General features: G+C 33.4%; 1 protein-coding gene across 1 annotated transcript; it reads left to right on the top strand.

Moving 5' to 3' along the window:
- The first annotated feature begins 2,793 nt into the window (after positions 1 to 2,793).
- On the top strand, positions 2,794 to 21,904 carry LOC121379015 (fidgetin-like protein 1). Its single transcript, XM_041507451.1, has 19 exons — positions 2,794 to 2,817; positions 4,845 to 4,995; positions 7,659 to 7,738; positions 8,989 to 9,042; positions 9,618 to 9,700; positions 9,964 to 10,213; positions 10,494 to 10,576; positions 11,180 to 11,254; positions 13,331 to 13,419; positions 13,966 to 14,019; positions 14,222 to 14,342; positions 15,512 to 15,612; positions 16,593 to 16,672; positions 17,103 to 17,173; positions 17,941 to 18,102; positions 18,756 to 18,811; positions 19,242 to 19,405; positions 19,858 to 19,958; positions 21,769 to 21,904. Exons 2-19 carry the CDS (start codon positions 4,847 to 4,849, stop codon positions 21,889 to 21,891), a joined length of 1,896 nt encoding a protein of 631 aa, XP_041363385.1. The 5' UTR covers positions 2,794 to 2,817; positions 4,845 to 4,846; the 3' UTR covers positions 21,892 to 21,904.
- The last annotated feature ends 949 nt before the right edge of the window (positions 21,905 to 22,853 follow it).

The following is a 22,853-nucleotide window of genomic DNA, read 5'->3' as shown; positions in this document are numbered from 1 at the left end:
TGCTTAAATTACCGCTTGTAGCACGGGAACGCTATTCTACATAGCTCATGTATGGAGGAGATACATGTACTCTTTCCACCCATAAAATTTGACGATTGACAGAGTTCAAAACTATAGCAAACTTCCTTTTTTTTCTTTTTCTTTCACCTGAATAAATATTTTTAGTCCATGTATTTTTAAAGCGTCTGGTCCATATTTCAAGTAAAGCATTACAAACGAGCGCGCGCACACACAAATAAAAATAATAAAATAAAACGAGTAGGCCTATATTTTTTATTTAAAACTGTTTAAAAGAAATAATTGGCCTACACTTTGTTAAAGGAAATTATTTCTTTAAAGAATTTTAAATAACCCATATATATATATATATATATATATATATATATATATATATATATATATATATATATATATATATGAACATTTGTTACAAATGAACAACCAGTAGACAATATATAGACAGTAGTTATATATATATAACACATCAGACTTGTCTACTGGTTCATTTGTAAGGCTTTTCATCAACAATAAATTTAAGCAAGTATCTTATTAGAAAACTTTACAAAAACTTTAAAACTATTAATTTTATCAAGTCCTTTTTTATTCCTTAAACTTGCCGATATCGGATACATATTAACACATTGTATTAAAATGGAGGAACCTAAATTTAGTTTCCATACATGTTCCATGACCACACATACATTGCTCCCTCTAGCTACAGCGTCCCTTTTTAAATATTAGTACAGAACTTAGCCTTTTAAACCGGATACATCTCAAATTTACTTGGTCCCTCACCTTTGTGGTTCCATCTTCAGAACATTTTGTAGCATTATTTTTTATATATATATATACATAAAAATTGCCATTAATATTTTAATCGTCTAATCCCATGCAGGCCAGGACATAGTTTAATACGCAGTCGATCTAGGATTGATTCCTGTTGGTGGTCCTATAGGGCTGTTTCTCATTCCAGCCAGTGCTCTACAACTGGTGTAACAAAGGCTACACTATTTATTATCCTGTCTGTGGGCTGATGCATATAAAAGGTCCCTTATTGTTAATCGGAAAGAGTAATCCATTGTGTGACAGCAGCAGGTTTCCTCCCTAATATTATCTGTGTGATCCCTAAACATGTCTGACTATATATCCGTAATTAAAATGACTTGAGTGCATTGTTAAATAAAAGATTCCTTCCTTTCAAATCTAAAACAGTGTCAGTTACCTTTGACAAGAGGCACAGTTTCAAAGGCTATCACTTTCAACCTGATTAATAAACCAGTTAAAACAACAAATTACTGTAAATGGTAACAATACAATGTTTTAATGTAAGACACACATTAACACAATGCAAATATCATTTGATCATTGGTTTATAATGATAATAGAAAAGAAAATAATAAATATGTGTTGTCTATTGTTTCTCGATATAATTTTATTGATTTTGTAAAGTCTGTTTTGATTAGAAAATAGAGATCCTGGTAAAAAAAAGATTAAATCCAAGTGTTATCAATGTCATCATCACATACTGAATAGCCCCAATAATATTGCATATGGTAGTTTGGAAAGTCAGTGAAAAAGGTTCTGGTATCCTTCTTATGCACAGAAACATGAGATACTGTAGAAAAGAATCGCTGAATCTAATACCAGTGTTCTCCTTAGCATTCCTTAATTCACCCTAAAACTTAAACGCCCTTAATTCATCGTGAAAGGCCCATTTTTCATCCAAGAGTTGCCGGTTCTCTTTTTGTCAATAAACAGGGATCACTGATACCTAGAAAAAAATAAGAAAATTGGTAAATTTCTATGATATATAAGTATGAAAGTTTTATATTGTGTATATTGAATATTATTGAAATATTTGAATACACATAAATGTATTTGTGAAGACATATTGACATCTGTCACTGATGACAATAATACTTATAAATACAATCAGCTCCCCTTTTCTTTCTTTATTTATTTGCTGCAAACAAATTCAGATAACTTATATAATAAATGCATGTAACATAATTTATGTTTTTAATAAAATATGGTGGCTATCACCAACTTGTGGATCAATATCCAGTTTTATTATTAGTATTTATTTATTTTTAATCCCAAACAAATGATTTAATACATCTGATATCCCACCCTGAAATGTTTATACCTTTTATTTTATTATTAAAAAATCAACTTACACATTACAAATACACCTGTGGATCATTTCTTCAATAAAAAAAAAGTAAAACATTATAATTAACATATAATATAATTAATAAATGGAAATATTTCAGAACCATTTTCATATGAAACAATATATATATGCTTGATTGCACACACACACACACAGCTCCCTGTTATTTAATTAAAAATATAAATACTCCAGCCACCTACATATTTTATGGCATAATACAATATAAAATATATTCAGATTTTTGTTTTACCCACTATAATGGATCTGTCAATACAAACAAAAAGTTACATAAAACGTTGTTTGTCGATTGACTGGGTAGGCCTACTGTTCACAGAGTATCATTGTTTTCATGTCAGTTTGGTGGGGGCTTTTATTATTATTATTTTTAATTTTATTATCTTTTCAATTTTCATTTCAATAAATACTGACGTGTATTAGTATTACGAATGAATAACATACAACAAACCTTGTATAAAATGACGATCTCCGTTGTGGGATGGGCAAAGTTGATTGTTACTACTAATGCCAGTATTGTCAACTGGTTTCTTGCCTACCAGCGCTCACGCGGTACCACATGATCAAAACATGTGACGTCACCGTGGCTTCTCCTATAGCGAAAACACGGAATTTTTGTCCATTTCCGGGTAGGCAAAGATTCTCGCTCAAATACAACAATAACCCTATGTTTGACGTTAAATACCACAATTACACTGATCATTTTCGAATTCCCTGATAACAAATATTTGACATAATCACAAATATCACATTGGTTTGGGGTTGCCAGACTCCTTTCAAATTCATCTGTGAAGGATATTTTCGCAGATACAACAAATATAACACACACGCACACACAAAAGTGGTACAGCCATGCTTTACCTCTGAAAAGTGGTATCAAGGGTGAACCAGGTTCGTTAAACATATAAGCATTTGCTTTTAAAGCATATCGATATTTATAAACAGTTGTTATCTAAATAGCTACCTTTTCATTAGTATTTCTACGCTTTAAATTAGCACTAAAATGGCCACTATGTAGCAAAGTTTACTGCACGTGCATTAAAACTTGAAACGTTAGTGGTATAGCTTACAGCCAAAATTTAATTCTAACACAAAATCTTATAGTGTTTTATCAAAACATGTATGTTGTTCAACAAAACATGTACTTATAATAATTTATAAAAATTACTTTAACTATTTTAAAGCAAATTACAAAATGGAGAACCAATGTTAACAGATTACATTTTTGGAAAACAAATATTTATATAACAATTATGATGTCTTAATATAAGTTGAGCAAATGAAAGAAAGAAATGTTTTATTTAATGATGCACTCAACACATTTTATTTACGGTTATATGGCGTCAGACATATGGTTACGGACCACACAGATTTTGAGAGGAAACCCGCTGTCGCCACTACATGGGCTACTCTTCCGATTAGCAGCAAGGGATCTTTTATTTGCGCTTCCCACAGGCAGGATAGCACAAACCATGGCCTACATGTATGTTGAACCAGTTATGGATCACTGGTCGGTGCAAGTGGTTTACACCTACCCATTGAGCCTTGCGGAGCACTCACTCAGGGTTTGGAGTCGGTATCTGGATTAAAAATCCCATGCCTCGACTGGGATCCGAACCTAGTACCTACCAGCCTGTAGACCGATGGCCTGCCACGATGCCACCGAGGCCGGTTTGAGCAAATGAATGCATGGTTATAATGGTAAAAAAAAATTTTTTTTAAAATATAAGCTGCATTCTGAGTTTCAATAAATATATATATCCAGAAAGATATTTATGTTAAAACATGTAAGGACCATATAATTTGGCAAGGATCTGTAAAGAGAGTTTTGCCAGTAGACTATGTGACAATCATGTGACTTCAATAATCAGACAGCAGTATACAGCTGAGAACAGACAAAAATAGTTTTTAAAATAAAGTTTTCTTTCAATTGACAGTTTTTGAAATTCATAGAAAAATGGTATTAAGAAATTTGTTATGATTATGAGTGGGTCAAGTTCAATCTTGCTCGTTTTAACCTTGTTTTTACAAAAATTTCTGTGAATGTGACAGAATGTACATACTGTTGCCCACAAACAATGCAACTACCCTCACCGAGACATGGACGATGCTGTCTGCGCCGCCCATGTAATAGTATTTAACTTCAAACAAGAGTGTTCTATTGTTCTATTAGAGCGTGAAACTTTGTCTACCTGTGTTTTCTCTATAGAGTTATCTCTGATGGCAGAGAGTGATCATAACCATCCAAATGTCCATCCCACAGGGAACACCTTTTTTCATATGAAATTTACTGTTATTTATTTCTCAGCAGATTATTTTGTAATAGTAATTTTGTGTTATTTCCAAAAAAAAAATTCTTAAGTTGAACCAAAATGAAATTATTAACAAAAAACATTTTTGTAGGAGGATGGGACAGACTAGCTCTCAAATAGCAGAGTACTCGATCTAAAGTGTGTGGACCATGGCTCCATGTAGCTCTATGTGATAAAATAATTAAATCTGTAGTTAATGTTTTCTTCTGTGAAATAATCAGGGTTCGAAATACTGTCGTCCCTACTGGTTTTTGCTACCGGTTGCATTTATTTTTCATATTTATCCTGCAACCATTTTTTCAGCCAATTTCAACCCTTGATCGTGTTGTGTTTGCTATTTTCAGTTATGGAATTAAATTGTCAGCAATCCCAGTTTCTGCAGCACCTGCAAGATCTACATTTTAGTTCTGATGCTGAGATGATCAGTGTATCTCAGAAAGCTGATGGTGTTCGAAGCATGATGGTTCATTTATCATCAGCTCATTCCTACAACATGTGAGTACCGGTACTTAAATTGAGGACATATACAAGTAGCAGAAATCTTCATTCTGAAAGTGAGATGCAAAACTGGAAATATATATTTTTATTTTATGGGTAAACAGGGCGCTTTCCAGACGGATGTTATTTCTTAGCCATAGGAATGGTTAATTATTTTCGTTTTGTGGTAAACTACTAGTATATAAAACAAACTAAATTTTAGTGGCACTATCAACTTGTTATTGTCTGTCTGTGTCCATTATAGTACTTTATTGATATGTTGTTATTCTTGAATGATCAGCTATACTCTCCACAAACTATATATATATATATAGATTATAACTATAATACACTATGCCTATCGAATTGTCCCCATCGTACTTAGTAACCTCGATCCCTTCTGCCATGGGCAAAGCCACTGGCGATGTCAGACATGGCAAAGCTGTTAGGTTAGGTTACAATCTGTACTTAAAAAGGACGTGTTAAAAAAATTATAGTTGTCGAATTGCCCAAGAACAATTTTTGGTTGCGGACGAATCGTCTTGAGTTCAACAGTGGACAAATTTTTAGTGGACGAAATGTTCAGAGGACGAATCATCTGCATTCCATCAGGGCACAATATTTCACGAGAACCGTTGTTCTGTTTGCGTGTCGGTTACGCAACTTTAAAATTGTGAGAACCTCCAATCGGTTACATATTTACATATTTTTGAAACACCAGTGTAGCACAGAACCATAGTTCAAGTGTTTTAGGATTAGATAGACCTAAGTTATCGGTTACAAGAACTATAGGGGGGACTATAGGTTTCATCTCTGTCCTGTCTGTCTTTCTGTTAGTCAGTTCCACTTCTAGTTTTCCAGATGTTTTTTCACAATGCCTCAAGATATTTAACTGAAATTGTTTTGTATAGCTTTATCATGTTCTGTTACAGATCAAGCTTGACTTTCATGGCGTTTTACCCATTTTTGAAAAAATTATGGTTATGAACTTAGGAGATAAGAAAATTTGGTTTTGTTGCCAGAACGTTTTATTCCTTTGCGAGTGTCAACAAGCCAGTTAATTTGTTGAGTTAATGGTCTACTTCCTCTGCTATAAGTTTCATCTCCATCCTTCTGTCTGTCTGTCTCCTTTCATCGGTCCCACATCATTTTCCAGATGCTTTTTTCACAATGGCTGAATTTTTTTATATTGCTTTATCATCATATGGTTACAGATCAAATTTGACTTTCTATGACAATTTACCCATTTTTGACAGAGTTATGGCCCTTGAACTTAGGAGCTACGAAAATGTTTCCTGGATTTTTTTTATTGGGGGGGGGGGGGAAGGGGGCAATGCCTTAAGATATTGAGCTGAAATTGTGTGTGTAGCTTTATCATGTTCTGTTGTAAACAGAGCATTTTTAACTTTCATGGCAATTTATCCATTTTTCACAGAATTATGGCTCTAGAACTTTGTAGATGAAAAACATTGATGGGCCTGGTTAGGGACATGTATGGCTTTAGCAGTACAGTCCTCTCAAATGCTTGTTATAAATATGACTGAAGTGGTGACATTTCTACTAGAGATTGGGGATATATTTTTGTTTAGTTTCTTGCTATTTTTGTATTCCAAAAATCTTGCCATAGGACATGATCGGAAGACTTTTTACTAGTCCTACTGTGAAAAACACTCACCACAGGTGTCGGGCTACCATATTCTAGAAAAATATGTAATATTTCGAATACTACTGGGTCAAAAAAAGTGTATGTTTCATTAAAAACGTGATAGTAGTTAATAATGTGTTGTTATGTAAAAACTAAAGGAATAATTGGTGTTTTCTGGCACCTCTGAAATAAAGATGGCTGAGAATTAACAATGCTTGACTGGTCACTGGAAACTGCGCATCATTCTTTGATGTACAGTCTGGCACCAAAGTAAAAACATGGACCAACAAGATACCAAGTGAGATAAGACACTAAACAGGTTGTGGTTTAATTGTTTGATTTTGTATTTGAAATTGGATTAGGTACAAAATATTTAATTACATAGACATTGACTTCTCACTAAGTAGTGCTAATAACTCTACAACTTGAGACAGGTTTCAATGAAGAAAACATTCATTTCGCCAGCCGAGAATACTGCCAAAAACCATTGTCATAAGCCAAACCAGGATGTCACTGCTATTGCCAAGTGAATACTATGCTGCCATTTCAACGCCTGATTGAAGAAGGTCAAGACAAACCAGATCCTGACTGAGACTTTGCAGGGGGCCACCAATGACATGCATACCAGATCAGGCAGACCAGACATGATTCCGGCACCTAAAGAGGCATCCAACCACCAGCATTGCATTTGATCATGATGGCATACACACATAGAAAATAAACCACTATTGTCAAACTGACTACAAAACAAAATCAACTGTCCAACGATGTGTCATGTTTTGTCGTCGAATATAATTTACTTAAAAAACCTACATAAACTTACATTGACTGTTCAGTTTATTAATTGGTCTGTCCTTCCAGTTGCCTTCACTTGTGATTTCTTTTTGGCAAGTGTGTATTTAGTAGATTAAGTTACCAGTCATTGATCCCAGTCTATTAAACCGTATTGCTCAGGGGTAATTAATCCATACATGTAATACATGTACACTGATGTAATAATATTCTTTAATGTAGAGGTATATTCTTGTATTTTCAGAGTGCCTTGTGATTGTGATGTCTCAAAAAGTTGTCGAGATTTTTATGAAACTTTGGCAGATTCACTTGATTCTGAAAAAGGTGAGTTCCATTTTCAGTATCAAATGTTATAACACAGTACATGTACCTAACATTATCACAGCAAAGAGAACATTGGATGCTACAGGTAGCAATGTACCAAATAGCATTTTGTTGGGTTTTCAATTTCGCATTAAATAAGACCATACCTACCATTGGTGAGATATATATGACAGGACTTGTTTTTAAATGTTGTTTTATCTGGCCAGTAAATTCCTGTAATTTAATTTGAAATAGTATTAATGTACAAACTACTTGCAGTGTTCGAGATTAAAATTTTTAACATTTCAAAATCTGGTATCCCACCTGAGAATTTAGTATTATATGGCATCCCGGTGGGATACTGGGTTCTTGAAGTCTGGTATCCAAAATTAAATTATGGTATCCCCGGGATATTGGGATACTGTTAATCTCGAACACTGACTTGAAACATGAGGGGTCCTGACTCCTACTTAACACTAATAATTTTTCTGCAGAGCTAGGGTAGTTAGACTCCTCTTGTTATCTTTAAAATTGATAGTGTAATCTCTAAATAACAAAAAAAACCATTTTCTTGATTTAAAAAAAAGAAGAAGATCATATGAGAAAAGGTCTAACTTTTAGCCTTGTTTGACCTTATTGTACTTGGATCAAAGTTCAGAATATTATACAATTTTCAGTTAATTTTAGACTTATTCGATGTTGAATGTTTTAATAAAATACACCCCTATTCTGTATTAAATAGTAACAATGAACCTATTGTTGATGATATTGTTTTATTGAAAATATCAGTTCTATAAAAGCAGAAATAACTGAGGGACTTTAGAAACATTTCTATTTAAATTTCTGTTGTGTGAAAAATGTACCACCTCTCATGTCCTAGCTTGATTTTACCATTATTTTTCACTTAGAAAGTTTTGCTAAGCAAACTGCAAAGTATATTGCGAAAAACTGCAAGGGACTACCAAGTGCAATAGTATGATTAAAAAAATGTTACTACTGATAATAAGTTCCAAAATTCATGCAGAGGAAACTGGTGATATCTGCTCATTTAACACTGAACAATCGCTTCCTAATTAACACATGATATACGCTTTCACCTAAGTACGCAGCTAAAACAATTGTGCTCGTGTTTGTTTAAATATAACTCGCCAGTTGAGATGGTAATACACACAGTTTTGGCCATTGTTGACTGCTTGCAATACTTTAATGACACAATATATTTACAGCATTTATTTATATATATATATATATATTCATTTTTTTTTAAATAGGTTTCAACAACTATGCTGAAGGTGCTCTAGCAATATGTAGGCGACACAGGAATGGTCAGTAGTTCTATTTTTATGTCTCACTATTATATCTTGCCAAACCTTGTTACAGGGCGTCTACAGTTTAAATTTATAATGCATGTACTTGATGATAGGAAATTAGAGCTGTAAAGAGGTAACGATGAAATATCATATGAAGTAGGATGTTCAGGGCAACTGTGTTGAGATTATATATACATGTAAAACAAATGTCACATTATTTGCGTCCAACCTCTCAACTTGCAAAATATATACACATATATATATATATATATATTTCACGGTTAGAGTATGCTGAAGGTGATGATTTCCTAGTTTCCACTTTCGTCTGTGACCTCATCAGGCATTATATAATAAAATGGACTAGGTTATTATTGTTTTTTAAAGTTTAATTTAATTTAATTTTTTTTTATCATATATTGAGATGAACAGCTATGGATGCAACTGTGTTTTTGGTAGGCAAGACATGTAATTCTGTGGAATTCTTGTTTCCACCTAACGTATATGTAATATGTCTTGGAAAAAGATTCAAATGTTTTTCTAGAGATTTAAAAGCTGCATAGAAACATTAACTCATATCTTTTTTGTTACAGATAGTCAAAAATGGCAACCATCCCTAACCCTGGAAAGTATCCTGAATATGGCATGTGTGACGGAAATGATAACTAATCAAGAGGTAAAGCATCAGTTATAAGGGGTAGAAAAAGGAAAATATTACTAGTGCACAATTTGTTTTATATTTGTGGACAATACTGAACAAACAATGTGTGAACTAGTTATGATCGTTATCAAGATTTTCAGAGACTATTTTGCAGCCAATTTTCATGTCAACAGCTAATTTTTCAACAAAGGGTTACACTAGTTTTCCCCTGTAGTAGTAAGTAACGTGGCTCTTAGACAGTTTCTTTGAAATTACTGATAGCTTTATTTCCCTTTCAGAAAGATTCAAGACAGTCCTTGCCTCCTGAAAATGAAGATGATTCTGTGTTCAAAAATGAAAACGCTAAACATGTTAAAACACTTGACGGGACTGATATAAAAAAAAATTCTTCAAATCATAATTTGAACAAAGTAAGTGGAGATAATTCTAGCAACATGTTTTTACCACAGCGGATCCAAGGGGGAGATATCTCCGGAAACGTCTTTTCTCATGAAGATGCCAAGAGAAGATCTTTATTCTCAAATACAGGTAAAGGTTTGATTAAAAAACAAAATTAATAGGTGCAGAAAGGAGTTATTTTTTAGAATCTTTAGTTTAGAATGTAATCTTCATTGATTATATACCAGAATAAAATGATTGTAATCTGATAAGCCACTTAATCTTGAGATTGAATTGTTGAATTGTATCCACTGTTTTCATTTGGCTTAAGTTGTATAGATAACGAGTTTCTACCTACCACCTAAAAGTAATGCATTTAATTTAATAACATTTGTAGTTTTAAAATAGTCTTTTGTCGGTCTGTCATTAGGTTCCAGCAGTGGACAGGGACATGGGAACTTTGGAAGTTGTTCTGCAGAACAAAGAGTCTTTAACAGACCAGTTGAAGCACAGGTAGTTAATACAAAGATTTGATATCAAGTGGAATTCCACAGCTTTTTTCATTGCCTACAAAAAATTATCTTTAGGTCTTCTAATAACCACTCTTCCTAGCCATAAATAATACTCGACTAAAGAAAAGTGTTTTTAATGTGCACGGGGCATATACAGGAAACATTTTGTTTTTAAAATCTTGATTAGCGATATTTCTAGTTAAAAATTGATTAGCATCTGTTTAATTTTAATGTTTTAAAATTGTGTAGTGATCTGTGAAATTTGCGTTGCGAATCATGATGCAATACTGAACAAAATGTTCCCTGCATATATGTAATAAACCATTTGTTTACCATAGGATTTTAAGAAAGTCACAAATAAATCCTCCAAATTTCAATGGAAATATGTTCAGGGCAAACATTTACTAAACAAACCATATGTCCAGTGAAATGGCAAGAGGTGTTGTAGGAATACTAGTATGCAATTAGGCTGCAAAGGAATACCCTAGATTTGCAACAGGTTAATGTTGGGTTTACTATCACAAGTGGCTTTGATTACGCTATCACATTTTGCATTGTTTGCAGATTGAATTAGAATTTAGTCTTATGTTTTTATTAATTGTAGATTTCAAAGCGTCACTGTGACACTGATGACCCCAGCAACATTGCTAGTGCCTTTAAGACTGCCAAGGAGCAACTGGTACTTTTTCAAATATGATTCAGATTTGGAAATTTTGTAGGATTTCTAGGATATTTGATTTCATCGTTCATGGATGTCATTTGATTATTTGTAGATTATGTAATTCTACAAATATTGTCCCATTATGTCCATTTCCCAACTGGTTGAAGTGTCAATTGGTCTAGAAAAAATACAATTATTATTTAAGGTAACATCCTGGCCTGCCTTATGTAATAAATGGACTATTTGGGTGCAGTGTTTACTTGGGATTCTGACACCCAATAGCCGTGTGTATTTATGTGTTGGGGTGTTGTTAAACATTCATTCATTCATTCTTTACTTGGGATTCTCACACCCAATAGCCGTGTGTATTTATGTGTTGGGGTGTTGTTAAACATTCATTCATTCATTCTTTACTTGAGATTCTGACACCCAATAGCCATGTGTATTTATGTTTTGGGGTGTTGTTAAACATTCATTCATTCATTCTTTACTTGGGATTCTGACACCCAATAGCCATGTGTATTTATGTGTTGGGGTGTTGTTAAACATTCATTCATTCATTCTTTACTTGGGATTCTCACACCCAATAGCCATGTGTATTTATGTGTTGGGGTGTTGTTAAACATTCATTCATTCATTCTTTACTTGGGATTCTGACACCCAATAGCCGTGTGTATTTATGTGTTGGGTGTTGTTAAACATTCATTCATTCATTCTTTACTTGGGATTCTGACACCCAATAGCCGTGTGTATTTATGTGTTGGGGTGTTGTTAAACATTCATTCATTCATTCTTTACTTGGGATTCTGACACCCAATAGCCGTGTGTATTTAAGTGTTGGGGTGTTGTTAAACATTCATTCATTCATTCTTTACTTGGGATTCTGACACCCAATAGCCGTGTGTATTTATGTGTTGGGGTGTTGTTAAACATTCATTCATTCATTCTTTACTTGGGATTCTGACACCCAATAGCCGTGTGAATTTATGTGTTGGGGTGTTGTTAAACATTCATTCATTCATTCTTTACTTGGGATTCTGACACCCAATAGCCGTGTGTATTTATGTGTTGGGGTGTTGTTAAACATTCATTCATTCATTCTTTACTTGGAATTCTGACACCCAATAGCCGTGTGTATTTATGTGTTGGGGTGTTGTTAAACATTCATTCATTCATTCTTTACTTGGGATTCTGACACCCAATAGCCATGTGTATTTATGTGTTGGGGTGTTGTTAAACATTCATTCATTCATTCTTACTTGGGATTCTGACACCCAATAGCCATGTGTATTTATGTGTTGGGGTGTTGTTAAACATTCATTCATTCATTCTTTACTTGGGATTCTGACACCCAATAGCCATGTGTATTTATGTGTTGGGGTGTTGTTAAACATTCATTCATTCATTCTTTACTTGGGATTCTGACACCCAATAGCCGTGTGTATTTATGTGTTGGGGTGTTGTTAAACATTCATTCATTCATTCTTTACTTGGGATTCTGACACCCAATAGCCATGTGTATTTATGTGTTGGGGTGTTGTTAAACATTCATTCATTCATTCTTTACTTGGGATTCTGACACCCAATAGCCGTGTGTATTTATGTGTTGGGGTGTTGTTAAACATTCATTCATTCATTCTTTACTTGGGATTCTGACACCCAATAGCCGTGTGTATTTATGTGTTGGGGTGTTGTTAAACATTCATTCATTCATTCTTTACTTGGGATTCTGACACCCAATAGCCATGTGTATTTATGTGTTGGGGTGTTGTTAAACATTCATTCATTCATTCTTTACTTGGGATTCTGACACCCAATAGCCATGTGTATTTATGTGTTGGGGTGTTGTTAAACATTCATTCATTCATTCTTTACTTGGGATTCTGACACCCAATAGCCATGTGTATTTATGTGTTGGGGTGTTGTTAAACATTCATTCATTCATTCTTTACTTGGGATTCTCACACCCAATAGCCGTGTGTATTTATTTTCTGGGGTGTCGTTAAATATTGATTCATCCTTTACTTGCGATTCTGACACCCAGTATCAATATATATATTTTTAAAATTATTATTCTTTCTCTTTTCTTTTCAGGTTTTAGAACAAAACAAAAAATATGGTAATGCGCGGGGTCAAGTGAGCAATTCTTTACATGGAAGTTTGAAGAAATCTCTTGGTACAAGGTATCTTTAACATGCTAAAAAATGCATGTCAATCCTAGCTCAATGCTATTTTAAACCTTAAAAAATACATAATTAATTCATGCTTCACAAGTTGACCCATACTAAGTAAATGTGTATGGTAATCACAAATTTAAAGTTAAACAGGTTTGTTTGGTTCCAAAAATTGACTTTTAATACCATGTCACAGTGTTAGAGGTTCATCTTCCATGACTGTGAACAAAATACAAATGTTTCATATTTTGTTCTCTTGTGTTATATTTCTTTTGTACTTTTTTGTTATTTATGAAAGTAAAACTTAATAATTCATTTGAAAGGAAACGAATGAATAGAATGTTTAATGATACCTTGTCATGTTTAAAATTATGTAGGATTACCACTGTAATGTTAAATTATTATTTTTTTTTTTTTTTCCCCTTCTTTTCTTCTTTTCTCCAAGGCAACTGATCTGAGTAATTGTCGAAATAAATTATCATACTAAAATAGCCTTTTTTTCTTCTCCATTTGCTTTGTACTTAAAAGCTTTCAGAAAGTTTACTTTATTTATAGGCGGGGACCTGTTGGCAAATTTGTGCCTCCTAGCTCTTCTAGGGAAGATGAAGAGTGAGTATCAATATTTATTATCCACAAAGTTCAAGATATTCAGGGAAATATAACCAGTATAACCCATGTGTGTCAATGATTCCGCGTCATAACTTAATGCAGCTTCCCCAGTGTAAATGCCTAACAAAATGACGTTTGAAAGGTTTTGGCATAATAATTTGGAAAATGTGGATGATAAATAAATTATTACTTTATTTGTTAGTGATGTGTCGAGATCTGGTAGTTATGGTGCTGGTGGGAGTAAGACTGGCAAAGAAGAGGAACCCGTAGATGAGAGGTTAAAGGGAATTGATCCTAAGATGGTAGACCTCATCAATAACGAGGTGAGATTTGAACAAGTGTTCACTGTTTAACAACATTTCGGACTGTGCTGTAGTTTATTTGTCTTCTGGGCCCACCCATTTTACTTTCACCAGTTGTTTTATAATTTAATATAATTAATTTAAAATAAGATATTTGCCATTGTATATACATAGTTACATGTTTAAATTAAATTTTGTTATATTGCATGCTGCTCTAAGGGGTGTATTGATACATGAACTGAATTCAGTGATACTGTGAAATGTGTATAGCTATCTTGTGAGCACTAATATTGATCCCTTGCAAATCAGAATGAGCAGAAATATGTAATGATGCATTTTAATTGTAACTGAGTTACAGTCAGCTCCATTATACTTGCCGCTGGAATACCACCCACTTATTGACCACAAAATTGATTGCTTTATATCTAAATGTCCACAAATTAGCCCATTTTTACTGACCCCTACTATCTGTCATCCTCCATTAAATCGGCAGGTACATTCTTATCCTAATATGCCCAATACCAGTATACAGCCAGTAGCTTGAGATGAGAAACATCTGTTTCATGTGAAACTCATCTGACAGAAATGATGGTCAAAGTTGTGATTGTCAACTGTTTTCACCCTTTGAATGTACATTGATCAGTTTTGAATTTTCTGAAACAAAAACTTACTATGTTTATTTCTTGACTTTGTATCTTTATAACAGGTGTTACATGTACCTTGCACTCCATATACAACAATGAAAACACACTGAAAATAACCCAACTACAACACTATCGACAGTCAATTTTGACGGACAATCTTTTTGTACATTTAAATAATCTATAACCACAACACAAAGCCTGGAGAGTGGAGAAGAGAAAGTGGTGGTTACTGAATAATGTTCCTTTCCCAGAGGTTGGACAGCACAACCCATGGCCTGTGATATGCCAGTTATGAAGGGGATTACAATAACAGCTTTACATAGGACAATTGATTCAGTGATCTCACACATCCCTAGTGGATGCTCTTCATTGAATAAAACTCACCCCATGCTACTCTAAATTAATTAAAAGAATTCTTTATCTAAAGTATAAACTTATTTTCATTTTGTTGTTAGATTGGTTAGTTGGTAAAGCACTCACGTGGGGTGCTTGGTTCAAAGATCTATCCCCTTATTGATTTCCATTTTCTGATTTATCTTCCTTCAGATAATGGATCATGGACCTCAGGTATCCTGGAATGACATTGCTGGACTAGAATTTGCCAAGAAGACCATTAAGGAAATAGTTGTATGGCCCATGCTGCGACCGTAAGGATTAACATCTAGTTGACATGATACCATTCTTTGCTTTACCGGGAGACATTCTTGGAGTTGTGACCCCTTGGCTGATAGTTGGTGCAGCATTTATTGAGTACAAGTTGATTTGTATTGCCCTGTTCCATTAGGCCAAATAATATCAGGCTGGGTATTTTCAGTTCAAAATTGTCTCATTTCAATCATAAATGTTGGTATCCAAATACGTGTACCGGTACCTCTTGATACCTATATAATGACATTAAAATATTGACATAGATAAAGGATTTTATCAGCTGTGCTGTTTGGAAAGGCCTTGAAGTGGGTTATGGTCGTTGACTAAACCTGTTTATACAGAACCATTCAAACCATCTTCTGTTATGCATCCTTATTTAATGTTTCTCGAATCATAAATTTGACTAGATAACAATAGTAATATTTTAGTAACAAGGTAATTTTTCAGTCAACATATATAGATGTAAACATTACAAAAATTCACCCTTATCAGTAAATTAAAAAAAAGGCTGCCAATTTTAGTTACACCCCACATGTTTCAAGCATAATAGTACCAGGTACATTAATACGAGTTAAAATATAATTACAGTAATTTACTGGCCTGGTAAAAACAGATTTTATGATGACAAACCCTGTTACATATCTCATCAGTGTCAAGCATGGTAGTATTTAATGAACTATTTAAAGTTAGGTGCATTGTTGAAATAAAATTGTGGGTTTTTTTTAATGGTGGTTAATGTTTTTTTGTTTTCTTTCTCCAGAGATAATAGTACCAGGTACATTAATACGAGTTAAAATATAATTACATTAATTTACTGGCCTGGTAAAAACAGATTTTATGATGACAAACCCTGTTACATATCTCATCAGTGTCAAGCATGGTAGTATTTAATGAACTATTTAAAGTTAGGTGCATTGTTGAAATAAAATTGTGGGTTTTTTTTAATGGTGGTTAATGTTTTTTTGTTTTCTTTCTCCAGAGATATTTTTGTTGGTTTACGTGGTCCTCCCAAGGGTTTACTCCTCTTTGGACCTCCAGGGACTGGCAAAACACTCATAGGTAAGGACTTTTAAACCAAGATGGAACATTCCAAAGATGTAATTCTAGCCCCCTTTTTTTTTTTGCTGTCAATTTCCGGTTTGTGTTGTAGCTTCTGTGATGATTATGTTGTTTTGATGAAAAAAACATTCCAGTTCATATTGTAACATCTATGGTAATTATTTTGTTTTGATACTGTAATGATATTGTTAAAACTAGTTTTATATTATAAAATTGTTTCACATACAAAATAACAACTTGGTAGAAAAGTAAGACATACAGCCATGTACAGTACCTTTATACATTTATATATACAATAAATTTTAATACTTCTATCACTTGCTTTTTAAATTACAATGTTTAGGTCAAAGTTTTGTGGTAATTAAGGTAACATTTTATATTCCAGAAATTAACTTTACTAAAATATCTAAGATTTCTAATTTGATTTTAGGAAAATGCATTGCAAGTCAGTCCAAATCCACTTTCTTTTGCATCAGCGCTTCAACTCTGACATCAAAGTGGGTATGTATATAATTCTCTGTCAGTATTTATACATCCTTATTTTAAAATATTACACATATTATGTTAGAGTGCTCTCTGTCAGTCTGTCTACCTATCAACCTTTCATCCATGAACTGTTGGGTGAATATCCATCACAATTTTTTTATAAGACAGGAAAGCATAAGCATCACAGAGTTTAAAAGAGTTTTTTAAATATATAATTTTTAGTGTCAACTGCTAAAAAACATCAAACTTGTTTCTAATCTTTATTTATGGGTAAAATTAACCGTTTTTGGAAAACTTGAAGACAGTGGTTCCAGTACTCATAACCCAGAGATATAAATTTCAAATCTGATTGTATTAATATTTGTATTTAAAATATCTGCCAGGCATATAATAATACAATTACAAACCATTTGCTGTTACACGATTTTATCCTTCAATAAAATGCAAAAAAATGATGTCATTATATAAAATGGAATGTCATTACATCAAAGGGGTCATGGAAAGGACATTGGAAACTTGATTTATGTGCATTTTTAATGAAATAAGTTGTGATGTGTGTAATTATAACAATTGTTTGTAATTTTGTGTGAATTTACCAGTCACAAATTTAGTATAAAATCACATAGTGTAGCGATTTCATACAGTTTGGACTGTTGTACATCAGTAATTTAAAATTGACAAAAACATGACAACCAATTTGTATTTGGTTCCTGCCACCCATCTTATTTGATCACTTCTAGAGTAACTCTAAAGGTAACAGAAAGTGAATATCTTTTCGCCAGGTTGGAGAAGGCGAGAAGATGGTGCGTGCACTGTTTGCCGTGGCCCGGTGTAACCAGCCAGCAGTGTTGTTTATTGATGAGATTGACTCACTTCTGTCTCAGCGATCTGACGGGGAACATGAAGCTTCACGTAGAATTAAGACTGAATTTCTTGTACAGTTGGTACGTTTAGTCTTAGTATAATAAAGTTACTGTCTTATATTGTACAAATTTCAAAGTGAGTACATGTGCATTTCATTTTTTGACAGTTTGCATTTTGCTTTAGTAGTAAAAAAAAAGAGATTGATGTTGGTTTCCCACCATGAAATTCATCCTGACTTTGGTTACACCAATAAATGTTTTAATGGATTTCGTGAAAATCACTATTGTACATACTAACTAATCACTTGTTAAACTTTTAAGTACTTTATCTAAAAGTGGGGCGAAACATAGCCTAGTGGTAAATCACTTGCTTGATGTGCAGTAGGTCAAGGATCGATCCTCATTGGTGGGCACATTGGGCTATTTGTCATTCCAGCCAGTGCTCCACGACTGATATAGCGAAGGCCATCCTGTCTGTGGGATAGTGAATATAAAAGATCCCTTGGTACTAATGGAAAATAGTAGCGGGTTTCCTCTCTAAGACCATATGTCAAAATTACCAAATGTTTGACATCAAATAGCCGATGATTAATAAATCAATGTGCTCTAGTGGTGGTGTTAAACAAAACAAACTTTCTTCTTGTTTTATTTTTTATCTAAAAGTGTTTTAAAATTGTATTCAAATTTATTGTAATGGAAAAGTCTTTTATTTCATGCTTCCACTTTTTTCACAGGATGGAGCCAGCACAGATTCGGAAGAAAACATTTTAGTAATTGGGGCAACAAACAGGTTAGAAAAAAATAAAAATTACTGGGGACATTAAGATTGTGTATGAGTTAATGTAGTTAAGACTCTTTAACATTGTAGCCAAAAGGAATATCTTGGTCATTCTCTTTGAGAGGCTACAACTCCCGAATGCTGTCGATTAAACCCATATCTGATTTTTTATATCATGATTTATCAGTTCACAAAGTGATGGCAACACAGTATGATCTAAAACAGAAACACTTTGTTTATTATTGACCACTTTAAAGTTATCTATAATATATAATGTAACAAAATTTATTTATTGTTCTTCAGATTTTCCTTCTCATTGAAAAAAAAAAAGAGAGAAAAAAAGTCCAGGTAGCCACTATGAAAAAATGCAGATGATGCCTCCTTGCTTATTTATAGTTACGTTGCTAAGAACGATATTAATTGTGTTTCCATTATTATACAGACCACAGGAAATTGATGAAGCTGCTCGTCGTCGTTTCATCAAACGGCTGTATATCCCACTTCCAGAGTGTGCTGCAAGACGGCACATTATTAAAAACTTGATGACAACTCAGAAAAACAACCTGAGTGATTCACAACTGGATGAAATCGCCAAAAAAACTGAAGGTGAGTACAGAATAAAAATTGATTGATCTAGGTCAGCTTTATAGGTGTACGACTCTTGGATTAATAAAAAAAAGAACGCAGCTCACATAAGTAACTTGCAGAAGCAGACAGTGTAATATTTATTAAACTTTGCAAATATAGTGTTGCTTTAAGTTGGCCTCCACTTGGGAATTGTTAGTACAAGCCTGTAAAAGACAACCCAGTAGGGATTGTCACACATATGCATGCACAATGGCACTGAACATTACAATTTCTATCATATGATAAATGCAAATAGAGTATTAAGAAACAAGTTTCAGTGCAACATAAGATTGCTAAGGTTTTTTTTTTTTTTTTTTTTTATTATTATTATTATAATAAATGTTTGTGATTTAATAATTTTGTGATACAACTTGAGATGCTCTACTACATCAAAATGTGTTGCAATACAGTTTTGTCAGGTGTTATTTCAGGATATTCAGGGTCAGACATGGCCAATTTATGTAAGGAAGCAGCTCTTGGACCAATTCGAAGTATTCCATTTGATGAGATTGAGACCATCAGTGCAGAACAGGTATGTTAATGTACTTGGTAAAAAGCATACTAAAGTAGTGTCGGAAATAGAATAAAAATGATTTTCGTCAATTATTTCTTTCATATTAAACTGACAAGTAAATGTTTTGTAAATACCTATTTAATGATACTCTACATAATTTAGCATTTACTTGTTTGGGCTCTCATTGATGTACAAGGTGGTGTTTACTCTTGAAATTAAAATTAAAATGTCAGTTAACAGGATATTTGTGACCTTTATTGGAACAGACTATAACACATGTTGATGGATATGTGTCCTTTCATTTACCCTTAAACAAACTTTTAATTTAAAACTGCAAGATAACTGATTATTTTGAATTGCAGCATAAACTATTAATTTTGACCAGCATATTTAGTAAATATGAATTCAATATAAATACAGTAGAAATTTACACAATCTTGCAACCACTTAAAGGTGCTATATCAGAAGTTATATGTGAGCATCTGTTTGTGATAAAGATTCTCCAATAAAAATGTATTTTCTACTAGTAGGTAAAAGCATTTCCTATAATATTTATGGGCATATAGTTAAAGGTGTAGTCTTTAAATGTTAAAGCAAAATTTAATAAAAACATGATTTGCAATAGCTGTCATTATGCAACTTATGAGATAGCACCTTTAATACTGGAAAATAGATCACAAACTCAAAATGGTTCTTGACAGTTTTGCTCAAAAGTTACTTATAAATGTTTACAAATATTTTGTTTTGGAGAGGAATAGGGGTAAACCATCATCAGAAAGGTCCCTCACATATTGTAACAGCAATGAAATTGACATACTGTGACCAAACTTTGTTATAGTCTGTTCCAATAAAGTGCACAAATCACCTGTTTACCGACATATTTCTTTTAATTTCAAGAGTAAACACCACCTTGTACATCAATGAGAGCCAAAACAAGTAAATGCTAAATTAGGTAGACTATAATTAAATAGATATTTACTAAATATTTACTTGTCTGTTTAATATTTAAGAAATAATCGACAAAAATCATTTTTATTCTATTTCCGACAGCACTATAGTTAATTATTTAGTCCCCAACTGAAGGGGACTATAAGTTTTGTCTTTATTTGCCTGTCCATCCCATTTTATTTTATTTCACAATGCCTCAGAATATTGAGCTGAAATGTCTTATCATACAGTTACAGATCATGTTTAAACTTTCATGGAGTTTTGCCAATTTTTGACAGAGTTATGACCCTTGAACTTAAAAATATGAATGCTTGTTTTACTATAGTCAAGCCTGTGTGCCATTACCACTTTCATTTTTATTAGTGCATCAAAATAAAGTTTATTTTGTTTAACGGCACCACTAGAGCACATTGATTAATTAATAAATCGACTATTGGATGTCAAACATTTGGTAATTCTGGGAGTCATCAGAAGAAACCTGCTACATTTTTCCTAATGCAGAAAGTGATCTTTTATATGCAATTTCCCACAGACAGGAAAGCACATTCCACGGCCTTTTGACCAGTTGTGGTGCACTGGTTTGAACGAGAAAAAACCCAATCAGCTGAATGGATCCACCGAGGTGGTTTGATCCTGCAACGCAAGCACATCAAGCGAGCACTCAACTGACCAAACTAAATATTGCCCCGATTAGTGCATTGTGTTAGAAAACTTATGAAATGTCATTGTACATATCAGTATGACTAGGGATCATCCATTTAGTATCTATTTATGTTGTCTGTAGTGATTTTGCTTGGGTCAAACTGTCCTTAAACTTGTATTAATTGATTCATTAAGAGATTCAGTTATTGTAATACAGCTAAAAATATTGTTTTTTTAGGTGCGGTGCATAATGTTTGCCGACTTCGAGGAAGCATTCCTGCAGGTCCGTGCCAGTGTGTCACCAAACGATCTTTGTCGTTACATAGAATGGAATAACCTGTATGGTAGTTTTGGAAAATAAAAACTGAACTGTATCTGACTTTTATTTAACGATATCACTAGATTACATTCACAGAAGAATTGACTTGCCTAGTAAGCATGCATATTAAATAGTCATTCAAGAAGCTTAGAAAAACTGTTTTACCCCATTAGTAGCAAGGGATCATAAATATGCACCATCTGACGGGCAGGATAGCACATACCACGGCATATAGTATTTATGGTGCACTGGCTGGGACGAGAAATAACCAAAATGGGCCCACCGACAGAAATCAGTCCTAGACGAGTACTTTATTACATCCATAATAAAAATGGTGTATGTGTGTACCAATTTATTTGTTAAAAGTAAACTTTATAAGGTGTAATTACACATATTTAAATAGATTTGCAATCCCTGCAATCGGCAGCACTTTTTTGCCTTGGGACTGTAGTCAGGTTTTTTAAATAGCATCTTTTTTTTGCCGTGGACAGTTTCTCAATTGCAGGGGTTGGATTTGTAATACATGTACTAGAATTAGATTCACATTACGATATATTATCTGGGTTTAAGCTGCCATTTGCCAAACATGATTTAAAGGTAGGGTCAACTCAAACAAGAGCCTTATGTGTTGGAAATATGCATACCCGGACCACCAACACATACTGACACTTTAGCAAATGAAAAACACGTAATTTTAGAGTTAATAAAAAACCATGATTATTCCTGCTAACTGGGCCATTTTGTTTTGTTTTTGTGACGTCCGGTGGGATAGCTTGGGGCGAAGTGACGTCAGCTCCTGACCATCTCCTGTATGTACAGTGTAAACAAAAGCAGTAATTTTCGACACAGCGCTTCTCTTTGATCAACCTGACTTGTAAAACAGCATAAATGATGTAATAATATAATAAACTATTAAACTAAATATATTTCAAGTTGCATTAACGGAACAAAATGGGGTTATAGTATTTTTCTCTGTTAAATAATCCAAAGGACAAATGTACACT

Source organism: Gigantopelta aegis, chromosome 8 (assembly GCF_016097555.1).
Source record: "Gigantopelta aegis isolate Gae_Host chromosome 8, Gae_host_genome, whole genome shotgun sequence".
Classification (NCBI taxonomy): Eukaryota; Metazoa; Mollusca; class Gastropoda; order Neomphalida; family Peltospiridae; genus Gigantopelta; species Gigantopelta aegis.
The sequence above is the reverse complement of the archived record's forward strand: the minus strand, read 5'-3'. Positions and strand labels throughout refer to the sequence as shown.